This window comes from Orbicella franksi, chromosome 1 (genome assembly GCF_964199315.1).
Source record: "Orbicella franksi chromosome 1, jaOrbFran1.1, whole genome shotgun sequence".
Classification (NCBI taxonomy): Eukaryota; Metazoa; Cnidaria; class Anthozoa; order Scleractinia; family Merulinidae; genus Orbicella; species Orbicella franksi.
Window position 1 is genome coordinate 30,017,440 of NC_138145.1, and position 23,723 is coordinate 30,041,162.

General features: G+C 38.9%; 3 protein-coding genes across 3 annotated transcripts; 2 read left to right on the plus strand and 1 right to left on the minus strand.

Annotated features, from left to right (window-relative positions):
- Positions 1-2,428: 2,428 nt before the first annotated feature.
- On the minus strand, positions 2,429-4,540 carry LOC145484078 (uncharacterized). The gene is made up of 3 exons (XM_081462694.1): positions 4,143-4,540; positions 3,427-3,564; positions 2,429-2,677 (listed from the first exon to the last, which is right to left on the minus strand). The coding sequence occupies exons 1-3, from the start codon at positions 4,341-4,343 to the stop codon at positions 2,558-2,560; spliced, it is 459 nt and encodes a 152-aa protein (XP_081318820.1). The 5' UTR covers positions 4,344-4,540; the 3' UTR covers positions 2,429-2,557.
- A 4,999-nt stretch (positions 4,541-9,539) lies between these two features.
- Positions 9,540-11,464, plus strand: LOC145484089 (uncharacterized). The gene is made up of 3 exons (XM_081462706.1): positions 9,540-9,787; positions 10,641-10,781; positions 11,167-11,464. The coding sequence occupies exons 1-3, from the start codon at positions 9,584-9,586 to the stop codon at positions 11,290-11,292; spliced, it is 471 nt and encodes a 156-aa protein (XP_081318832.1). The 5' UTR covers positions 9,540-9,583; the 3' UTR covers positions 11,293-11,464.
- Positions 11,465-13,152: 1,688 nt separating this feature from the next.
- On the plus strand, positions 13,153-21,886 carry LOC145502282 (uncharacterized). The gene is made up of 2 exons (XM_081481541.1): positions 13,153-13,451; positions 19,164-21,886. Exon 2 carries the CDS (start codon positions 19,207-19,209, stop codon positions 20,491-20,493), a length of 1,287 nt encoding a protein of 428 aa, XP_081337667.1. The 5' UTR covers positions 13,153-13,451; positions 19,164-19,206; the 3' UTR covers positions 20,494-21,886.
- Positions 21,887-23,723: the final 1,837 nt, after the last annotated feature.

Genomic DNA, 23,723 nt, shown 5'->3' on the forward strand with positions numbered 1-23,723 from the left:
ACTTGCCTCATACGCAGACGTTACCTTTTACCGTTTTAAACAGGTTAGCGAAACTTGGAAGAAGCCGCTATAAAATCATGATTTAAAAGCAATTTTTCTCGCAGAAGCGTCTTGGAGAAGACAAGAACAGCGATTTTTTGAGGCGAGGTTAGCCGTATAATAATATCGCATGAGGTTGCTTTCCTTACAAACTTAAAAGCTTACCTAGCTTTGTCGATATTCGCAGCTGGTCATGGTCCGTGAAATGGGTGAACACAAAGGAATCTAAGGTAGTTTTATACTTCACTACTTCGACTTACTTAATGGTATAAAACAATTTTAGGTGCATTTTGGTAAAGTGCATTTGTAAAATAACCCTTGCCAAATCGAAATATTCTGCATTGTTTCCGCTTCCTTCGCTTAGCGTTTCCGAGAAAAATGCACAATGCACTAATCCATCAATTTGCGCAAGCTTAGCTTACTTATTATTGAGCAACGTAGACAAATTCAAGCTACAATGCGAGCCTTTGACAAAATATTTTTGGAGTTACTCACCAAATAAATGAAGTTAGATTTTTTTTAATCTTTGAGCGACCGACAGGAAATGCAGTATAATAAACTGATTGGAAATATTGTATAGTTTAAAAGAAATACTGTATAAATAAAAAAGATCTTCAACGCAATAGATTCGACTGACACAAAGTGACTTTTGAGTATTCATTCAATGCTGCCTTCTCCTGATCGAAGCCATAACAATGGATATAGTTTCGGTCCCACGTGCACAAGAGACATCAAGTTTTATTGCTCTGCTTAAGGTATACCACTGAATAAAAATGTCTGCCACAGGCTTGCTAACCTTGAATTTGTTACTGATACGATTCACCACACTGGTTTAGATATAAACCAGTCTCGACCAGTTGGATTCGAGATTGTTTGCCATGTTTGTTAATTTTATCTGTTTTAATAGATTATTTAATATTTAAAACAAAATTGTCGGCTACTTATCTTACAAAGCACATTTTTGTGAGCTGGATTTTTTTTTTTGACCATCCTCCGACTTTACCGAGTAAGCAACGCAGTTGCGCACTGCACAACTTTTTTCATAGTCTGACCAGATTGTTATGGAAACAATACAGGCCAATCCTGTTTCTGCAGCTGATGATATGAACCAGTCGTCCGAACGCATCAGTTTTGTGGAGCCTCAAACCAATTAAAAAGCGAAACATGTCTCTAAACACAGAGCAGAACAAAAGTTCAAATGCAGTGGTTGCGCACGGAGTTTCTACGAGATGTCAGCACTCGAAAAACATTCTTGTCGCGGGTTTGGTCGTCTTAACCAGCCTACAAAAGAACATGGCGATGCACCAAGACCCTTTAAATGCAACCAGTGTAACAAGTTACCAGAGCTGAAGTTACAAGCGTGTTACGAGTTACCAGAGCAAGAAAGGGTGCTCTTGTCACTTCCTTGAGTGTTTCATAACAGAACACAGCACGCTAAAGCCATTTTTGTTCAACCTGTTTTATAAGAAAGTTTTACTTTTGTAAAGAAATTTGCTTCAAACTTCACTCGTACAAAATCGGCTGTGGATGGCGCGAATTCGATCACAAGAGTGGCAAGTTGCAGGAGGTCTGTATGGGAGAATCTTGACTGAGGTCGTGAGTACAGACCGAACGCAGTGAGGTCTGTACACACGACCAAGGTCAAGAATCTCCCATACAGACCGACTTAGTTCGGTTAATAAGATGTTTATTATATGGCAAAGAAGAAAACTTTAATTCGTTTAATGTAACTGGTTTGCTGACATTTCGCTCGCAAACGGCGATGAGCTTAACTTAAACCTGTCGAAATTTGCTCGTCCTCTTCACTTTTTTTTTGTCATCAGGCTTTTTGGCACTTCCATAAATGATTGAGAAGAAAGCAAAAGAAAACGGTGAACAATTTTGTATTTGAGTTTGCTACTTTTAAACGCAAAATGAAACCGATCTAGATGCCGGTCTAGATGGGAAAATCTAGACCGCGGTCAATATCGATTTCAGCCAATCAAATTCGTGAATTCGGTAGTTCCCAGTCCTTGTGAGACACAGCCATATAATAATCACGCTTATACATCAGGAACGGAATTGGGAGTTTGCCTCTGAAAAATTTCCGTTGCGTACGAGAGTTATATGCAAGGTAAAGCTAATGGTGAGTTACAATAATCGGAAGACTTAGCTTTCATTTATACGTCAACGATCACAACCAAAAATCCAAGTCCATGGGCTTATATTATAATGGGAGTGGGGAGGGGTGAGAAAGGCATCGATGTGTAGGATTTTTGTGATGTTTGATGATTACGCGTTCTATATATCAAATGCGCATTTCTTCGCTTCGCTGAAACAAATTCCAAAAGTAACCACGACCTTTCTACTTTATGTGAAATATTGCAGGAAAATCAACGCAAAAGACAGGTTTATAACAATCAGGCTCTTTTAATGCAACATTTGTTCACTCATGACAACTTGATATCGATACAAAACTACTGTCGGTTATCGTGCAGGCGTTATGACGTTTTTTTGGTTTCAGGGTCGGTGGAGAAAGTTACTCTTCCTTGTCTCCAAGTTTCTTCAAGCATTCTCCATACCTCACGAAGCAGCACAGCTTCTCCGCACATGACTCGCTACCCAACAAACAACAAGGAATGATCGGCAGGCATTTTTTCTAAAATGAGACAGCAACAAAAAGGAAAGGAACAGGTTACATTATGCATAAAGTAAATCGCTAGGGCAACAAAACAAAAAATATGAAAAAAAGAAAACAAAAATATTAAAACAGGACGATTCTGCTCTTTGTCTAAATTGAACAGGACTAATGTTTAGAAATCGCAAAAAGTACGGAAGCCAGAGCGAGTAGTGCTCCACTTTTGTGTACTATCATTACTATGACATTTTACGAAACATTACAGTCAAAACTCTTCTCACGCACATCACTCCATCACAGAAAGTCCAAAACCCCCCGGCGAAATCCCAGTACACTTTATTATAATATTAATGATTTTTCAATGAAGCCTCTATAATACAGAAAACAAATACAAATTTTAGTCGTATAGCAAAAACTGCACAAACCTTACGGCTAAACTCTCTATTGTGGACGATAATAATGTATATATGTAAAATGAATTTTCACCTCAATTGTGTAGTGTTGTCTATAAGAAGTCTACTGTAATAGATACAGCCACTTTTTAAAGACTATTTTAGTTTGTAAAGTCGTCTGAACGTCGTCTGGCCTCCCCCTCCCCCCCCCCCCCCCCCCCCCCCACTCGAACCTACCCCAAAGCGGTCCGGCTTGTTTGAACCTGCCAGGGGAGTAAGTCCTCTCTGGCAGAGCTCTTAATATCTCGGAGATACACAAGCCCCTGCATCAGGACAGGGTAACAGCCCAGGGAGAATTATGCATAGAACAGTGCTTACCATATTCTCGGGTAGGTCCTCGATCGTCAGACCAGCTTTCTTTAAACACTTGCCAGTTAATTTGATGCACTTCAGGTGCTTACAAGCATCGTCTTTAGCTTTCTTGTGACATATGATCGCCAGTCCTATGCAGATTTTCTGTTGAAAAATTCAGAAACAAACCCTTCCATATGTAACAACTTTCCTTTTTAGTCTTCGCGAGCTTCGATGCGAGAATTTATTTTTCAGTAAGGTTAAATATCAATTCTGATACGAGGGTAATACCTTCTACCAACGAAAAGGAAAACGTTGTGTGAAAGACAAATGGACCGGAAAATGCGGGAGAATAGCACTGCAAATGAAACAATTTAAATAAAATGTTTCCATTTAAGAAACAAAATGGGAGAAAGAGAATCAAAGTTTCGAAAGTGAAAAATTTACACACTTTCGGACTTTTTGCCTTAACCATTGATCATATCAAACGTTTCGTTTTGTCAGATTTTTGACTTTTTTCGCATTATGCTCCGGCTTTATCGGAAAACTAATTTACAGGTTATTACTGGGAGAGGGTAACCCAAAAGCTTTACTTATCTCAAGAAAATTTCAGTTGACTACACTCGACTTTGGGTGGCATTCCCAAAGACAAATATTTTAGGCGACGACAAGGGCGAAAGCTAGCTAGTTCTACCATTTGCTAAAATTATATTGTCTAATTGTTAAAATCTACGACTACTTACGAATTTCGGTGGAATTCCAGTGGGTAGTTTGGGTTTAGGCTCCGCGTCGTTCATTTTGAGAACACCGCGAACCTTGTTTGCCATTTCACGATCTTCCATCTCCAGATAATGCATGATGGCTTGGGGATGGTATTCCAACTCCTGCGCCTGGGTATACGCGGCCACCGCAGCGACAAACAGCAAAGCTAGTATTGTCTTCATGTTGACGCCTCTTATCTGTGCTTTTAGAAAACACGATGTGAAAAGAAATAAGCGCGCTCGTTTATATAGAGCACGGGGAACGCCGGGCACGCCTCGTGACTCCAACCGGAGACAAAAGCTCCCAAGAAGTATTTAAACAGCTTTAAAACTACTTTGCCCACTTTAAGCATGTTTATCGAGAAACCGGTAATAAATATATCTCTTTTGCTATGTTAAAACTGCAATGTCAATATGCTATAGCCCCCAAACAATCTTTTGTTATGTTACCGCATTTTGTTAACATAACTTCGTACGAATATTGCTTTTTTGACTTGTATCATTAACGTGTCGTGAAAAAATTAAAAGCTTATTTCACAAATCATGCCTCGGATATAGAAATTTGGAATTTTTTCTTTATCATTTTTTTTCGTGTCAAATACTACTTTCCATCCTCTTCTTTAAGGAAAAAGAGAAATGTCTTCTCAGAGGTTACGTGTTTTTAAAACTGATCCTCTTTGAAAAAAACTTTCTGTTCTTCACTTGGACTTTATAAAAGAGATTTTGACTCATTTAGCAACCGTGAAGGTGTGATGTAATGGCTTCAAAATTCAAAAATCTATGTCAGATTTAAATAAAGTTGCCGTAACTGTGGAAAGCTGTAACAACCACAGCAAAAACTTTAGAGGGGGCGATTTAGACATAAGTCAAGCCTTCTTGCAAAAACTGTTTACATAAACAGGATGGTGAAAATTTCTTATCCAACTTGAATTTTAACTAAAGGAAGATCAAAGATGTTCTGATTATAAAGCATCAATGAGCTATCTACATCTACATCTGCATTTGATTTCGTCGGTAAAGTCGTTAGACATCACACCACTATGAAATAAAGAAAGTGAGGCTTTCACAGAGAGTGTTTTTAATCCTCCATCAGGAACGTTTTACTACATCTCAGTTGTACATCACTCAGTTGAAGGGCAGCGCTCCTCATCTTTCACAAATGGAGTACGAGAAGCATTTATGGGTTTTGATCCTTTTGTTATTAAATTGAGCTTAGGATTTGTTTCCTTCTCTGACAACCCGATTTTAACATTATTTTTTCTATAATTAAACATCATAAGCACGAGAGGTGATATTAACTTCTCAAAAGTTTACTGACAAAAAGATATCTGTCGTTGTGATCTTGTATCAGACATCATATCTTGGAGGACTGATTTTGGATTAGTTAAGAAACTAGGCATTGAAGAATCAGTGTCTGAATTAGAGTAAAAGTTTCAAGAAAAGGGACAAATACCTGAGGTAGAGGTCCCATGATTTTATTTCTAAAAATAAATGTGTTGTATAACTGAGAGTACAATTCAAATTTGGAAGGTTTAGTTGAATTATACTCGAAGTTCCATAACACTACGTATCTACCATAGTTCATTATCACTGTGAAGTTGATAAGGTAAAAATTCATATCCCGAGTTTAATTTTTTAAGACTCTAAGTACCTAAGAAGAACATAATTGAGCTAGTTACCAAAATATTTGCACAAATGTTTGTTCTCCCTCTCTAACTTGTGCCCAACTCAACACAGCTGCGACTTTGCAAGGAAACTAATCTGCATATTTCAACATAAACTGTCCAATACCTCTGATTTTGGAAAGCATAAAAGCCATCTTTACAAAAGAGAATCAACAAAATATTTTGTAAAATTTGGTCAGATCGATCGTTGTTTATTGCACCGCTAGATGTCTTGATATTTATTTACCTAGAGGAAAAGTAGTTTTCCCGTCGTATTTGTTCAACATTTGCCTAAATTTCATTCTCCCTCACTGTCCACTGTCTTTTGTTGTTTGCATCACACTTATTTTAAGTTATCATTAAATTATTGGAAAAGATTGTCCCAATAAGTTTGTTGTTAAATTCAGACTGCAAGTGTAAAGCTAAGAGTGGTCCAGAAATTGCTCACAAAACGACAAACGGTTTTAACTTTTTAAAAATTACCACATGCTTTCGCGCGTATAATGCACATTTAAGCAACGGTAATGTAAAAATGTATTTTTTGAGAACGTTTTGGATCAGGTCTTTGTCTTGGTTTGCTTTGCTGCCAATTGGAATTACTCACAATTTACTGATAACTAAGAAATGGGCTGAAATTTAAACTGATTGCTGCGAAACAACCAGAAAGCTGACTGATAATTGAAATCCCCAGTGCCCCCATCAGCCCTGCGAAATTCCTTCGAAAATACTATTTCTATACATTTTTTTAAGAATTAGAATAATAAGAGAAAAGTAAAAGGGCTAAAGCATTTAGACCCAAGACAAATTAAACTGTAAAGACCTGATCTTTTAAGAACAGGGGCCCGTTTCTGGAAGGTCCCGAAAAGTTTTCGCACCCGAAAAGCCGTCGCAAAATCTCAAACCTTGTGACTTCAGAGCTGTTTTATGCACATATTCTCAATAGGAACAGAGGTTCCCTTCATGCAAGAAGTTTCAGGCGTATACACTTCTTTATCTTTAAATAACGATTACCTAAAAACGGCTTCGCGGGCTCGAAAAGTTTCCAGGGCTTTCGAGAAACGGGCCCCTGGTCTTTTTATCGTATATGCGACATTGTTACCTAAAGAGTTAAGATAAACGCTGAAGATATCTTAAACGCGATATAGTTACCATGGAACATAGCGCTATTAATGTAAGAAAATACTCCACAGCTAGTCAAAAGTTTAAATTCTCACTCTTTTCGTGTGTTTGTTAAACGTTTTCAAAGCCAAGATACGTGTACATAGGGTAACAAAGAACCCTGTCTAAACGAACAACGGCTTCGTAAAAAGTTCTATTTGGCCTGTCAAACATCTGAACTTATTTTAAACCAAGCTAATAAATGATGATCAAAGCTTTTACACACCTATAGAAAGGCCAAGTTTTAATTTTAATTTTTTTGACTGTTATCTGTAATCTTTGCTGACGTCCAAAAAAATTAACCCAGCTGAAATAATGTGTTTTACTTATGTTAGGGAGATGCAAAAATACATAATTTTATTGCTGTAAATAAATATATAATATTCAGAAATATAGAGAAAATATGTAAAGTTTTTGGCCAGCGTGGAAGTTAGCATAAGAGATGTAACAAGAATCATACCCCGCTCTCGGGTTATAATTAAGTTTTGTTAGGGCACTCTGTCACAAGTACTATTTACTTTGTACAACACCTCCCTGTTAGTTTACCTGCTGAGTTAATAATACATGCAGTTCCCTCCTCCTCCTCCTAGCTCTTTCACACCTGCTTTTGAAGATATTTCGGTATGTTTCAAAAGCCATGATAAATATTTTGAGAACGCAACTCTTTGAGGGACAAAGGACTCTCTCGAAACAAAGAACAAGGCAGTGAAAAGTCCAAACATTTTGAAAGTCTTTGTGATAACTTGCGCCCAACCAATATTAAGCTGAACAAATAGCAAGTCGCTGAAACATCACAAGTTAGGTTTAAGATGAAGAATGAGTGTAGGAGAGGCAAAGCTAGACAAGATAATTTAAAATTTCCAAGTGCCCCAAGTGTTTCCTCGCCACTGAGTAGAAAAGTAACGGACGTCTAAATGTTATTAAACTGATTTGGTAAAGTTTTGCAGTTAATCTTCGGATCTTGATGGAAAACGAGCTTGTATAAACGGATTGTTTCACTGTATTTATTCGTGTTTTTTCCTTGTTATCTTTTTCTTATTTTCATGTGGAAAGAATAAAACTTGTTTTTTTGGACACTTTGGATTCAACTTTCTAAACTTAATTTCCCTAAACTTTCCTTGTCTCCTCTTTAAAAACTGGATGAACATTTAATCTTCTGCCTTATGTTTCGAAAGCCATGATAAACATTTTGTTGCAATGACATTTTTAGCTATCTTTAGGGGGACAAACATAACGAGAACTGCGTCTAGTTCATGGTAAGCGGAACATATTTCAAATCCCTATACTTAACAACGAAGGAGAGAAATAACTAATCAAGAATTTGGAATTCTTGAAGTCAAATTTGATCAAATCGTCTAGTGAAAGAGAATTTCAATACATTTCGAGTTTGGGACGCGTAAAAAGTCCTTGAAGGGTTGGAACTGCTGGCACGTAACATAGGAGAGTTGTTTTGTGTAGACTAGCAGCATTGAGTTATTCTCCCAATGCGTGGAAGCTTTGAAAGCCTTTTAGAAATATACCGGTGAGAAACAAAGAAACTAGCCTCCAACAGAGCACTGTTTTTTCGGGCCTGTCGGATGTTCATCTTGACTCATTAGGCTTAAGAATGTTAGGTCGTTTCTTCATTTGTGACTTCGTTCAAAAATAAATTTGGACTGTAGAAACGTTTTGCTGTAGACATCGATAATCCTTTACTGAACCTAATCGATAAGGAACTTGTTGAAATTGTTGAGACTATCAAGGTAAACCCCATGAGTTGAGGCGAGAACTTAATCAAATTTCCTGCGAAGCCATTATATTACAGAAGAAAACTGATATAACTTGCCACGTAGAAAAAAATGGCCAGCTGGTGGGAGATGGATTGAAAACTAGGAAAACTAGAACATTTTCCAGAGTGTTTTCGATGCTATGGAAAATTTAAACTAGATTTAATTTCGTTTTTTTCTTTTTTTTTTTTTTCTTTTTCATTTTTTGGCGAAAGGAAAGAAAGTAGTCTTTTGACGCTGAGGATGTAGTAGCGGACCAAAAACAGATATCCCGAGGCAAAAGTCAACATTCTTAAGTTTATTTCCCGAGACTTAACACTTACTATCTCGCGTATTTCTCATCAAACCGAAGTTTATAAGATACTTCAAGGTTTCTAAGTGATTAAAAATTACATTAGCTGGTCATCAAGTTCCAACAAATGTTTGTTCTCTCTCTTTTATGCAAAATGGCAACACAGCTGCGACTTTGCATAAAAATAATCTTCAGTTTAAAAATAACTAAGTCTTTGATGGTGGAAAGCATAACAGAATCTCATAACGGAAACATCAACAAATACTTAAGCTTCGACAGGCTTCTTTGTTACCCTATTTCTAGTGCGAAAGTGTTTTTGTAGTTATATTTGTTCACATTTGTGTAAATGGGAAGCCTTTTGTGATTGCCACACCCTTAAGTCAAGTCAACACGAGACCAGCAAAGCTGTCCAAATACCATTTTCCCACAAAGGTTTGTCCTTTGCTAAGCCGCAAAATTAAGTAAGGACGTCTCAATTATATATAAGGGGCATTCGTTGTCTCAAAGTTACAGTGTCAACTGCACACATCGCTTGAAGCCACAATGAAGACTCTCGCAGCTCTTCTTCTCATCAGCGCTTTTGCAGCCTTTGTCTCTGCTAATGAAGCTGAGTTCCATAAGGCCGTGATTGATTTCTTAGACGAACGCCATGACGAGCACATGAAACAGCTTCTTAGAGACCAGGGCTTCCCAGAAGATACTCAGGAGTTGGTTTCCTCCGATAAACCAAAACCACCATTGTGGGCGGTAAGTCGATAATTAACTGATTTTATTTTTGATCTTTTATCTCTTCTCGTAATGACAATCAGTTTTCCACAACGTCTGCTGGTAATATAATGCATTAAAAAACTGCAAAGTTCTGTTCCATGCTACTAAGTTCATGCTCTGACATTTTCGTGCCGGAGGGGGGGGGGGGGCGGGGGGCGAGGACTCCTATACAAAAAGGTAGGGGATGCTCGTCATACCTTGTGGGTTAAAAAATATCGGTTTTGGTGTCTCTTAGGGCTCAGCCTCTAAAGGTCCACAACGGGAGCTTTTGCGGGAGCTTTTAGGGTATTGAGCTGAAAAAAAAAATATGACAGGAGATAATGTTTTGTTTTAGAATTTCCGCATATCTTGTATAATTCTGAAGTCGTTGAAGAAATGGTGCAGTGGCGAGAACAGTACTTGGTCCGGATTCGAATCCAGCTGGTCTCCAGCTGTTGTATCGATCCATACTCTTTATTTTGATCCTTTGGTAGATTCCGAGATATGACAATGTTGTTCTAAGAGTTTATTCCGTGTTCCGATAGATATTTCCCGTAATACAGAGATAGATCAATGTCCACGCTAGACTCCTTTCCGTTCTCTCCGATTCCTTTTCTGCACACGTTTTTCAAGTGTCAATCACGAGACTCGATTCAGACCTCGCAGGTCAAACCAGCTCCAGTCCCTAACTTATTTACAACACCAGCTAACAAGAACACAGAAACAACTGAAAGAGTGATTCAGTAATAAGAAACTAGCTGAGGATTATAACTTCTTAAACCAGTCATTATTCATCCTATAAATTAAGAACTCTTATTCTGTCTTCCTAAATAAAAGCAATCTTTTTTCACAGAAACCTTGCGTTATCAAAGGAAAGGCGTGCTGGAAGCTGGCTGGAAGAGATGCCTGTAAAAAGCTAGCGTGCATCGATAATTTCTTCAAGTGCATTATTGCTAGCCACCCCACCCCTCTTCCTACTCTGACTCCTTTAGAGGTAAGGACATAACGTAACGTAACGATAACGTAACTTAGTATCACCCAACTAGTGGACTAATGCAAATCCTGCATTTTAATTGGCTACGCTACTGGAGGACTATTAGTAAAAGTCCTCGAGTAGCGAAATTGGCGCAATCGAGCGTGACGCTTTCTTTCGTTTTATTTCCAAATAAATGTTTCTTCAACTTGCATTTGCTAACTTTATTATTGCCTTTTCTGTCCGAGTAGTTGGGTGATACTAAAACAATTAGACCTTTCGCCCTCAAGGGCCACGGGTCTAATAGTTAAATAGCCACAGATATCCTGGGAAATTTCGGGTCGTGTATCTCGCTCCAATACTAGGGTTAATTACTTGATTATATCTGTCTTTGTTCCTCTCATAGAAACTCTGTGTAGGCCTGCTTATTATGTGCAGGAAAGCTAGCCCTACCTGTGCCGGTGAAATATGCTGCTTCGTTCGGATCAAGAGGTGCTTTGCTTTCAAGCCGAAGCCGACGCCTGGGGAATAAGTTCTCGAAGAAATGCCACACTGTTACCATGACAACAAATAGTACGATATCGACTGTGCAATCAGGCTCAAGAAGATTTTCTTCACATCATATATACTAATGTATCATGCAGGATATGGTATTGTAGTCAATAAAAAAGACAATGCATGGGATTTTTGAGTGATCTTGTTTGTTCCCTTAATTTTAGAATCCCTAGAGACCTAATGCACGATATTGAACTTATATTACGTTAAAGATTCAATTTAAGGCCCTCAATGAATGCTGTGCTGGTAATATTTGCCGCTCCAGTTAGCCCGGAGTTGAACTCCCACATAAAACGGACCGCTTGGATGCTCGTCGAAACTTTTAGGGGTTAAAAAAGCGGGTTTAGTAGCTCTTACGGTATTCATTCTCAAAAGGTCCACAGCAGGAGCTTTCGCGGTACCTTTTACGGTATTTGAGCCGAAAAAGGTCAATGCGCTGTTTTAAAATTGGTACCTCTTAGGAGTGAAAAACATTTCAATCCACGCCCAGATAAAAGGATCTTGGTAGCTCTCAGCAGTTCTTTTTGAAATTTCCAACGAGCACCCCCACATAAGGTTAGAGCCAATTAGATAATAACAAAAGAAGATAGTTATAACAAGCATAAGTCAGATCATACAAGTCCATTTTAAAATTATCAGTTATGCCGGGAGATGATTTCAACAACAAAGCTATAAATTCATTTACGGTCAGATTCTCTGCAAAGTGCCCTCTTCTGACATCGAATTTTTTTTTTCCGAATAAACAATTATTTCCAAAGTCATGATGCACCATTCCATCGAAAAACCACGTCGACCATGTATGCACCGGAAACTAAAAATATTCTACCAGGTCCAAAGGATGTGAAACATGGAACAATCTTTCTACAACTGTGAAAAACGCAAAATGCGCTCTCTGTTTAGCACGATATCGTTTATCGAGAGTCTGTACTCTATTCTGCAATGTCATGAATACTCCTCTGTAAATAATGCTAATAAATAAAGATTGTGGTGTGGCGTAAAGAGCTATTTGTTCGCATTTAACTGAAAAGAATCGCGATCTCAGGGGGACGAGAATGTCATGTGTTTCCTGTTTGATTTAGTTTGCATTCTGTGGCTCTGCTCGCAGAAATTTGCCATTTTAAACCCAAATATAGAAGAACCTGCTTAGCCAAGCAAGATCAAGCAGGTTCTTATATGTCGGTTACAGTTGAATCATGATAACATTTTAACCAAGGAGTGTGACTTTGAGATTGGAAGTTTAAGTCGCAAGAAAATACATATACATAATGCAGTTGTGAGCAAATACGGCACATTTTATAATAACCAAACCCAAGTTTATTTATTTTTCTGGTAATCAACTATTATATCTCCTTAATTACTAACCTATTTTAAGAGCCTAAATTGCCAATAACTACCCCAAAGTACAAGAACCTATTTTGCCAGACTTCAAAAATTGTAGGTTTTTACATGCGGGTTTCACTGTATTTACAAATTTTGATGATGTTACTTGTTGTATCTCTGGTTCGCATGGACTAAAAAAAGTATAAATGCGCATTTGCTTTGTTCCTGGATATCTTTGACCCCACCTTTTGATGCAGAACTTGTCCATTTATTAAGAAAATTCTGCATCATCAGTCATGTTAAGTCTTTGAAATGGAATTAACAAGACTACAATTTGTCTTGGTGTGAGCCTTTTCTTCCAATCTCCATGCGGTATCTTTTCGTATTGTTTATTTATGCAAATAACCATTTTCCAAAACACGTTCATTACATAACCACGTGGACGGCTTGCATTGCTTTTCGGTTCTCTTTTCATTCAAAAGCTGCGCATGGTCGGTTGTTTGTTTTGAATGAAGACTGAATGGTTTATTTGCTTTGCACATGTGTTCAGTGACGGGAAAGTTAGAAGCGACCGAAAGAGTGGCGAAAGAATAACATAAGACTCGATTGCATAAACAAAGGGATCTTTAGAGCATTTTATTTAAAGTATTCAAAGCGTAATCTTTTCGATCAAAGCTCAGCAATACGTTTAGTTTATTCGTCGCCTCGTGTGCCAGTTCGTCAAAGTTTTACCCTGTTGTTGTTCTGATCAAAAAGTTGAGAATCGTATCCAAGAAAATCAAGTTCTCTACAAGCTTCCAAGGTATCCAAAGCAAGGTAAGTCCGCAAATACAACAATGTAAAACGTTAATTGAAGATTGCAATTTGCGTAACACATGTGCAAGTGCGAAGTCGTCTGTGTAAGGTGTACAGGTAAAGGCTTCACAGAATGAAACTTTTATTAATCTTACTGCTTTAAATACTGAAACGTCGACGTTCTATAGGATATTATACGAATTCGTCTTTATCTGGCCAAACGAAGACCTTATTATAATATACCGCCTTATTCTAATTATTGAAAACCTTCTATCTTGTCCTTGTTCGCGCGCAACTAGATGCAAATTTTCCCCTTTTTGGCCACCGTACAACAAGATGATTTACATTTGTTATTTACAAAATTAGAAAATGAACTGTTAAAGTTACGGCAATTAGTGTCATAACTTTCTAGAAGCTTTATGATTATGAAATGTTTCAAACATCATTATCAAGATAACATGCTGCTTATTGACTGTAGATTAGAGATTTTGACCATAACCCTATGTGGGTATAGGGCTTATTGACTGTACATTTTAATTGACATTTGCACTGAAACAATATTTTTGTAGCAACTCGATGGAGGTTTAGTCAGCGTCCATTTGTGCAAGCGGCATACTAAAGCATTTTGCTAAACTGAAGAGCAAATCAGTGAAGTTCCGCGATTATCGATGCGATCTTACGTTACTAAAAATAACTGATATATTTTGTTCCGTCCATCATCAGAGAGACATCGTGGCTCTATCTTCTTGACATTTATAGTTATGAAAATGCTTCTAGATGGCCCGACAATGGCCAGGAAATGCATTACCTGAGGAACTCAAGGAAATACTAAAGTCCTCTCGATCGAATTTTAGAGCTGCGCGCAAACTGCGCACTTTTTTTTTTTACAGTGTCTTTCTGAATAGTTACGACTTCAGTCGTGATTTTACTGTGTGTTGATTTGAGTTTACTTGGATTTCTTGCTGGTAAAAAATTTACTTGTAATCCTCAATATTAGTACCCGTCAATGGATGTTTTATTGGATGATTTTAAATATGATTATAGCTATAGTGAAAAACTTTGGTTAGCAACTGAAATGACGTGACAAATACACGATATAAACAATTGTCAGGGCGAAATTATAGTTCAACGTTTGCTAAATAGGAGCGTTGTTTTACTAAAAACTCTTTTAGGCTCAGAACTTAAACTGTGAATTTCGACAAAGAAATCTGTATTGTGTATTAAGCAAATAAGTTTCGATACTCTCGCGTGGAGATTGTCGCTGTTCAAACTACAATGTTGTGCGAAGAAAAAAAGTATAAGAAAAGTAAAGTTATTTTTTCCTTATACAGCCTGTTACTCTAAATATACAACGCACACGTACATAATTTGTTAAGACTTGTAGACAAATTTATCTTATAAACTGAGTTTAGTTAGTTGACAATTTCAATGAAGCCGACTCTATTCATAGCCTGCAGGTTGTCATTACACTGAGCTGTTCTTTCATGGTTTAAGCTGACGTTATTTAGCTGTGCGTTGGCAAAAAAACCTTCCAGCTGAATGCGTTCGTTTTGTTTTCAGTTTGTAAGAAGGTTTTATTCAGTCTCCTTCCAAATGCTCTTGTATTTGTTACCTTATTGTCTCTTGTATGATGCAAATTTAAGATACAAAAAGGAGAGCTCTCATTCTTGTAAGTTGATTTACACCGACGATTTACCGCAAAGTTAAGAAGAGAAAACGTCAAGCCCAAGTTCTCTGAGTGTCCTAACTCCAGTTGTAGTAGATCCGACGGTATTTTGGAACCCGTTACAAGTTCCTATCTTGCAGCAAGCGAGTTGCTCCGAGCTAATCGTTCTCCAAGCGCAGTCGTCCAGCCAGTTGGGCCCCTCAAACGCCCCTTTCCCGCATTTAGAGTTCAGAGCGGAGGAACCTGTTGTCACACCATCTTGTAACAAGAAAAGGTACAATATTTGTATATATAATGAGACCTGTAAAAACACATAAATAAATGAACCAGTGCTTAAAACTTCAAATTTTTGGAAGGGGGTTTAACAGTTGAGCGTGGAGGTGCGATGGCCTCATGGTTAGTGAGCTCGCCTCCGGATCAAGCAGTCCAGGTTCGAGCCCTGGCCGGGGACATTGTGTTCTTGGGCGAGGCACTTTATTCTCAGTCGGCCTCTCTCCACCCAGGTGTATAAATGGGTACCGGCGAATTTAATGCTGGGGATGACCCTAGGATGGACTAGCATCCCATCCAAGGGGGAACTGAAATACTCGTAGCCGCTTCATGCCACAGAAACCGGAGATGAGCGCCAGCCTGATCGATGGGCCACTTGTCTCATATGCGGACGTTACCTTTTACCGTTTTAAACAGGGTAGCGAAACTTGGAAGAAGCCGCTATAAAATTTAAAAGCAATTGTTCTCGCAGAAGCGGCTTGGAGAAGACAAGAACAGCGATATTAAAAGAGACGAGCAAGAGAACTGACTAGTTGTGAAGTTAGCTAAATGTTATAGCCGTTATTGAATAACACCTTTGCTCGTTGAGCTTATCTTTCATTCGTTAAGTTTAATTCGTTGTACTCATGCATTAAAAGCTATTTAGCTGAGGTAAACGAGATGCACATCTTTCAAGTAAATGTACTTGGGACTTTTATAGCCTGCGTGGCAGGCGTCGAAGGGGAGGGAAAGGGGAAAACACGAGCGCGCGAAGTGCGTGACCCTTTCCCTCCCCTTCTACGGCCTGCCACGCAGGCTGGAACTTTTACGGTTCGATGATCTGTCACTGAATTCAAATTTTAACGGGACATCACAGCTTAACGTCTTCTAATTTCATACGATAGACGATGCCACGGACCGCCCCATGACTCACTCAAAATATTTCTCTTTTCTTGTCGCTTGTTTAAATTTCAAATTATTTGCATACAGATTAAAAAAATACATTTTACTTGAACCATAGCTGACACCAAGGTGGTCGTCTTGTGAAGGTGGCAGCGACGCTCCTTGACAAATGGTTCACTTTTTTGCCGTGGGCGCGTTCAATTTGGCGAGCAGTAGCCTGCGTTGCTGGCGTAAACGGAAAAGGAGTAGGGGACGCAAAAAAGCGGGGAATAAGGGAGCAGCCTCTCTTAGGGTTAAGACTGCTTTCCCCCAGACCCCCAAAGACTCCTTGGAGCGCTGAGAAGCGATGAGATTCACGTCATTGGTTAAAAATTTTAGAAACCTATTGAATACCCGGCATTTATCATTTAACAGGTGAAATTTCTTTAAATACACATAAACAGTGGTACAGAGCTTTTATAGACATCAACGATTACGCGGCAGTGTTAATTAGGGCTCGCTTAATTCTTACTCCCTTGGCGGATACAGGCGGATTTTGACTTCATCGGCAGTACCATGGTTTACCAGCAAAGGCTGTGTGAAAGGACCTGAAAGGTAATTCCTGCTGTTACTTCACAAATGAGCTTGTGTCTTTCTTGAGAAAACGGCAGAAATGATGTCTTCGCGATTTATTTGACTTCGATTCAAGAAGAGTTCAAATTTTCGCATGTTTCATGATTCGTAACATATTCGAAATACACCGGACCGTTCATCTCACGTACCGTTTATCATTGGTCTAACTAGTAACTATGCAACAATTGTTTTTATTTTTACACGATTTTATCATGCAACGTTTTTTTAAATAAGTCTTATTTCGTCCTCGCTATTCGTTTTTGTTTCACGTTAAAAATACTCCACCTGTTTTCCACCAGCGTTTTATAACACCCTGCAACTTACAATAATCCTCACCACTTTACGTATCTTCATCTTACCTTTTACTTCGATTAAAACTGTCACAAGGGGATTTTAAAATTAAGTTTATTGAATCATTATCGTGAAGAAATTCATAACACTATTTTGTCCACCGAGCCATCTCGAAGTTTCCGATACGTTCGTAACTCGCTCTTTGACTCGGCTAGAATCTTTGTATAACAATAGGACTGCATTGATTAGTTTATCCACATAGCCTATTGTACTTACCTTTCAGAAAGTTTTACACATTTAGCCAAGTTTTCAGTATTGTCTTTTTCGCTAGACCTAACACTGAGCTCTAAGGACTGTGTGTGGGTAGTGCAGAAAAACCGTCTACTCGCCATATCTTAGCCGTTCACTAAACAGTTTGGGCTTCTTTCATTGAAAATACTGTTATGAAGCTCAAAATTCAGTTATAAAATTTAGAGTTTTGCTTCGGAATCACCAATTGTTTATTATTTTGTAGTTACCACGTTAGTCTTGTGATTCTAGGGCTCGACTACCCACATAGTGAGTCTTATGACTTCAAATTGTTATCATATATAGTTTATCAAGAGTACTTAAGCTCCGAACAAAACCCCATCAATACTCATGTTTGGGTTTGTCTACTGGCCTTGGTCTGAATCTCCCACAAAGATCCTGTTTAGGTTTCTTGTTCTCTAAGCGTAAGTTTCTATTGGTTATTTCAAGAACTCGAAAGTACTTTGTAGTTCACTTCTGAAAGTCGCGTGAAAGTGTTTGGGTTAGTGTCCTGTAAAATGTTTAATCTTCCAAGGTCAGTTTGTCCCGTGTGGCCCACATTGCTACCGATATGGTATTTAAGTGCGTGTGCATTTGTTGTTCAAGTAGTGGTAATACTTTAGTAGTAGAAGCAGTAGACGCTAGACGGAGAACGTGCAAGACATTAGTCCGTGCAATAAAAGACCCGTAAACATATCATCGGTACCTCCTTGTTTGGACGACTGAGAGTTTCCAAATTATACTACCACCGTGAAAAATTTATAGAAAAAATCAACAGTAGTTCCTTGTTAATTGCCAACTAGAAATCTTATCTTAGTCAATTTAACATTGTGCGTTATACATTGCCGCTTCTTTGTACACCTGCACATTTTTGCTTTTGTTCATAATCAAAGTTCGTATTAGTAAGTAAAAAGATATTCTCTTAGTTCCTGCTTATAACGTTATTTATTCGAATTAACAGTTTCCTCTAATATTATAGTTCTCACGGAAGATTGACAGCTAAACATACGCTCTTCTTAAAGCACTTTAATTAGTTTCCATTCAAGGGTAAATTTCTTTTGTTATAATTCACTCGGATAAACAAAGCAACTTCGAGAACGAGTGGGAATTTAGATTAAGTCTTTCTCTTTCAATTTCCTAAGTTTGTTTTATCTTAATTTAAGTTCGCTATTTTTAATTTCAAAGCTGTGAATTTTAATTTAAGTGCTTCTTTTCAATTTCGGAAATTTCTCTCTTAATTAAACTTGCTTTCCGCTCTTTTTGTTTGTTAGAAGATGCATTGTTCACATTGTAAACATTGATATGTAAGCGATGCTATATAAGTGAGTACATTTGTAAAGCTTTTCTGATTACAGATGAGTTGAGAATAAACTCCTGTTGGAAGCAAGCACTGTCTCCCCCTTGACTTCCGTCGAAAAAAATCCGTTGGTACCAGGAAATCGTGACCAGTTTCCGCTCTCGCAAGCCCGGGTCGTATTTTCCAGAGCTATTTCTTCCCCGGGTTTTGAGACTGTTGCCCGCTAAGTTCGGAAGTGTGTGTACATCCGAAAAACCTATCGTCACAAAACACAGTGAAAAAAATTCATAGTCAGTCTCGATCTTGAGTAATTGATTAAATCAGCTGGGTCACAGTTTAGTAAAAACCAGTTATTTTAAAGATCGTACCAGACACAATTTTATCCGTGATGTCGAAGTTCATGGACTAATGGAAAATCTCTTTTCAGGACACAGCTGTTTAGTGCTCGTGACTTTGTCGGCGAACCGGCCATGTCTTATCCTGCAGCTGGTGATATGGAACCACCCTCAGATAGTAGTAGTAGAGGTGGTAAAACACAAGACACCAACCCAGCACTGCCCCAGTTGAGGAAAGAAAAAGAATACCTTTGTAGTCAGTGTGACCAACGTTTTGAGACCCCAACACTACTCCGCAAACACTATCGTTCCCACACAGACTTACCTTTCAAGTGCCATGTTTGTGGACAAGGCTTTGCCGATTTCCGATCCAGAAGGGAACATATTCAGCAACACAGAGCTGAACGACGGTTTAAATGTTCTGATTGCGGACGGAGTTTCGATGACATACCAGCAATTGATAGCCATCGTTGTCGCGGCAGCGTCATCGAACCCAAACGTTTTCGATGTGACCAGTGTGGTAAGACTTTTGGCAGGAAAGATATTCTCGAGAATCACTTACCAACCCATTCGAAAGTAAAGCAATTCAGTTGCGACCTCTGTGACAAGCAGTATACGCAAAGAACCGCTCTCATTAGACACAAAAAGGTTCATAGTTCAAGTAGGGATCTGACCTGTCGCTGCCACGTCTGTGGAAAACTGATGTCTTGCGACACTTCCCTCCGTGACCATCTAAGAACTCACACTGGAGAAAAGCCCTACAAATGTAAAGAGTGCGGAAGATGCTTCGCTCAGAGTTCGACTCTTGTTGGACATGTTAGAACGCACACTAACCAAAAGGAGAAGCCTTTCAAGTGCAATGATTGTGGCAAAAGTTTTTTCCGTGTCGGTGATTTCCACATACATCAGCGTATTCACACAGGCGAGAAGCCCTATAAATGCGATCAGTGTGAAAAACGTTTTCGACTCAATTCGTCCCTTTCTAAACATAAAATAGTCCACATTCCTGTTGAGATGCGAGTAGAGAAGGCTGCAAAAGAGGGAAAGCTCTACAAATGTGGTTACTGTGACAAAGTATTTATATCTAACTCACACTTTCGAAGACATGAGCGAACCCACACTAAAGAGAAAACCCACCGATGTACACACTGTAATAAACGTTATTCTCGCAAGGAAGATCTCACAGTACACCTCAGTACTGTACACGGTTCTGGTGAAACACATGAATGCTGGATTTGCGGAAAGCTTTTAAGTAGCTATCGTAAGATGAGGTTACACATATGTCTACACACCGGTGAAAGACCACATGTGTGTTCTGTTTGTGGTAAGGGATACATGAGCTTAAAGAGCCTTAAAAAACATCAACGAACGCTGCATGGAAACACGCTCAAAAACGGGCGTGTAGAACCAGAGCCAGTTTGATTGATTTTGTTACCATGCAAGATTAGTTTATTCATCTACATTACCATTGATCTTACGAAAGATTTGGGACTTTTATTTTTTAGAAAAAATTTCTGTTCTACACGTTTGTGGCCTGTATCGTGTGCCGGCATGCAGATTAATTATATTGCAAAAGTAAGGGTGTGATATTAAGAAAAATAAAGGTTCATTTCTTAAAACTGCGGCTGTCACAAGATTGCGAGCGATGGTATCGTAACGTTACATGTTATATCGCTGTAATCCTAGAACATTTCGTTTTATTAGTACGAGCCACTGCCTTCGGAATATCATGTGATAAAGTTGTTCACTAGTTAGTCATGTAAAGAGAGGTATTCAAAAGGAGAGGAGGTGAGTGAAGGTTGGTTGTCGTGGACGTTTGCAAGCTTTTGTAACTCAGTACAGCTGGAATAAATGATCTAAGGGTTTACATTTCTATTATCAATCTCGTTCCTACAATCATGGACAAAGCAGTTGAGACACTCCCCGAAAAAGACCTGTTTCGTTGAACGTGTGTGTTTTACAATCTCCAATTTTATATTTCGACCCCCTCTCCCCTTTTCAATGTTGTAACCACGTGACAGTGTCCACGGAGCGTATTTCAACATTGAAAAGGGGGAGAGGGGGTTTGCCTATCAACAAAACAGATGTTTTGGAAATTACGGAAGGACGCCGATAGAGAGCGTTTGTTTTGCTCAGATGTGTCAACACTTTTGTCTATGATTGTAGGTTCGATATCCGCTGCTCACTGTCCCACTTACTCGAGTCAGTTCGGAGAGGAGCGCGGGCTCCTTACTTGAACAGCGGCTGGTAATCAAGCCTACCTCGTTCCCAGGGTCCTCTCTTATCCTCCCTCGAGAAAGTACAACCTCGTCCCCAGGGCCTTCTCCACTTTTCGAAATGGTGGGACGGGAGAATACCCTGGGCAATGCTGAACTAACACCCTTGCTAATTGGTCCATTCATACGAACAGGCTGATTGGTTTAAATACATTCTAAACAAATATGGCGGACTTGGCGAGTATTTATACGAATAAGAAAGGGATACAGGAGTGTTCTCCCGACGAGCCGCCATTTTGAAAATCGTCGAAGAGAAGGCCCTGGCGACGAGGTTGCGAGAAAGTATCCTTGACCAAGAGAGGAGACCCTGGGAACTAGGTTGTCCTATTATTTGTGAATTAATTACCTACAGCTAATCATTGCTATCTCGAACTTGTACAATTTTCCTTTGATATGCTTCTGATGCTACAGCACTTCAACTAGTTTTTGTTTCTTAGTTGGAGATAGGGATTCAACTGTTCATTGAAACATCTTTCAAACGCACCACTCGTTTCCATAGATTATATCCTTCTAAATATCATGAATGACACGAATTAAACAAATGAAGCCATGGATGTACTATTTTGTTTCCGTTTTCGCCTTAGTTTTAACAGCGGTTTCGATCGCGAAGATCTTTCATACACTCAAGACAGTGTTTGACAACATTTCCAAACCCCTCGAAGTTCGTCGAAAATAACTCTCTTCTCGGTGTTTGGGAATGTGGTCAAACACGGTCTTTCGCGTTTGATACTTATTACTTCTTATATTCTTATGTTTATGCTACGCCACGTTTGCATTTACACGAAAACATATTTAAATTAAATGTTAAATTGATGGATTGATTAATTGAAAATTGAATCCCTGATTGGTTGATTGATTAATCGATTGATTGATTAATTGTTGTTTGAAACTGAATATCGCTCGATACCAGGCGCACGAGGCCAACAAACCACATACTGTAGTTGTGTCACAGGAAATCTGTCCGGAAGACAGCTAGAAAGAACTTGCTGACCAGTATATATGAGTATCTTCATAACTTGCTGAATAATGACAATGAGTACATGCACGTGGTTTCTAGCAATAGACTTTTCACAACGTCTCTCTTCTTTCATTGAGCAGCGGGCGAGCTATCATCACAAAGGGAGTGTAAGCGCACACTTAAGGGGAGCAGGAGCAATCAAATTTTAGCCTTTTTTAAACAAATAACTTGTTTAATATGATTATAACAGCTGAATTTCTAGTTTTAATTGATAATTAAGCAGCTGTATTAATGTTATTTTTATAATTTCTTTTTTAAGTGTCCTCAATTAGTAGAGGGTCTTTACCCCCGGCTAGATAAGCCCGACACTTGAATAAAGTCATTGTTGTTGTTGCCGCGCGCTCTGAAAATCCTCGCGCTCAGCGATCGCTTCGCTCCCGTTCTTTCAACTTTCAAAAACAAATTAAGAAAACTAAGAGACCGTGAACAGTCCAGCCAAGGAATGACTTGAGAAAAAAAAAAGGAACTGACAAAACACGCTGGTAGTATTCTAAAATGTGCTTAAAATGGACTTAGTAACAATAATCCTAGCCTGCGAACGCCTCCGTCCTTCATTACCTAATATAACCGGCCTGGAGCAATGAGATGATCTGAGAGGCGGCTTTATTTGCAAGCTACAACACTTGCAGTTTCTATAAGAGCGGGGGTGAAATTAGAAATCAGAGGTAAAGAAGAGCTCGAATAATACTTCGCTTTGGTGGTTTTTCTTCCCTATATCAAGAAAGGTATCATTTGGATATTCATTAGATTCTGGTTCATACGTCAAGAGGCGTTCTTGAGTATATTTTACCCTCGGGATTAAGCACTAGGAAGACCCTAGAAGGAGGATCACCTTACCGGCTTACATGTACATGTACTTACCTACCGTTAACGCTAAGGAATATCCTAGCACCATGTTAACTACCTTCGCTCGGAAGATCCTTTATAGTATTGTGAGGGGGCGGGTAGAGGGGGACAGTACTAAGGCCTAAAAAACGAACAAGTAAACAACACGACCGAGATTTCTGCATGTAAACCAAACGAAAAGTTGTTAGGTCGCCTTCTAGGATCTTCTCCCCACCATATGAAGGACAGGACTGTGTAAAACGCAGGCTGAGGACTGCAGACTGAGGACCGGGGGTAAACTGCAAAGTGCAGACTAAGGGTAAAATGTGGACTGCGGATCAGGGATAAAACGCAGATGACTAAAGACGTTTTTAGTATATATCGTTGGGTTTTTTTTTCCATTATTGAGCGCTAACGCCGTAAACAGAGTTATTAGCCTGTTAGCAGGAGCCATAATCGGGGACGGAGACCGTAAGCGCGCGCCATTTCAAGTATTGGGGTTGTCGCCATGATATGAGACAATAATTCTATTT

What these genes read in the sequence shown, in the direction of transcription:
- LOC145502282 (XM_081481541.1), top strand. Translation starts at nt 19,207, where the DNA reads ATGTCTTATCCTGCAGCTGGTGATATGGAACCACCCTCAGATAGTAGT.
- LOC145484078 (XM_081462694.1), bottom strand. Translation starts at nt 4,343, where the DNA reads ATGAAGACAATACTAGCTTTGCTGTTTGTCGCTGCGGTGGCCGCGTAT. An exon ending in CTGGAATTCCACCGAAATTC is followed by an intron (nt 3,565 to 4,142) that starts GTAAGTAGTCGT and finishes ATTTTTCAACAG; the next exon opens with AAAATCTGCATAGGACTGGC. An exon ending in AGGACCTACCCGAGAATATG is followed by an intron (nt 2,678 to 3,426) that starts GTAAGCACTGTT and finishes GTCTCATTTTAG; the next exon opens with AAAAAATGCCTGCCGATCAT.
- LOC145484089 (XM_081462706.1), top strand. Translation starts at nt 9,584, where the DNA reads ATGAAGACTCTCGCAGCTCTTCTTCTCATCAGCGCTTTTGCAGCCTTT. An exon ending in CAAAACCACCATTGTGGGCG is followed by an intron (nt 9,788 to 10,640) that starts GTAAGTCGATAA and finishes CTTTTTTCACAG; the next exon opens with AAACCTTGCGTTATCAAAGG. An exon ending in CTACTCTGACTCCTTTAGAG is followed by an intron (nt 10,782 to 11,166) that starts GTAAGGACATAA and finishes TTCCTCTCATAG; the next exon opens with AAACTCTGTGTAGGCCTGCT.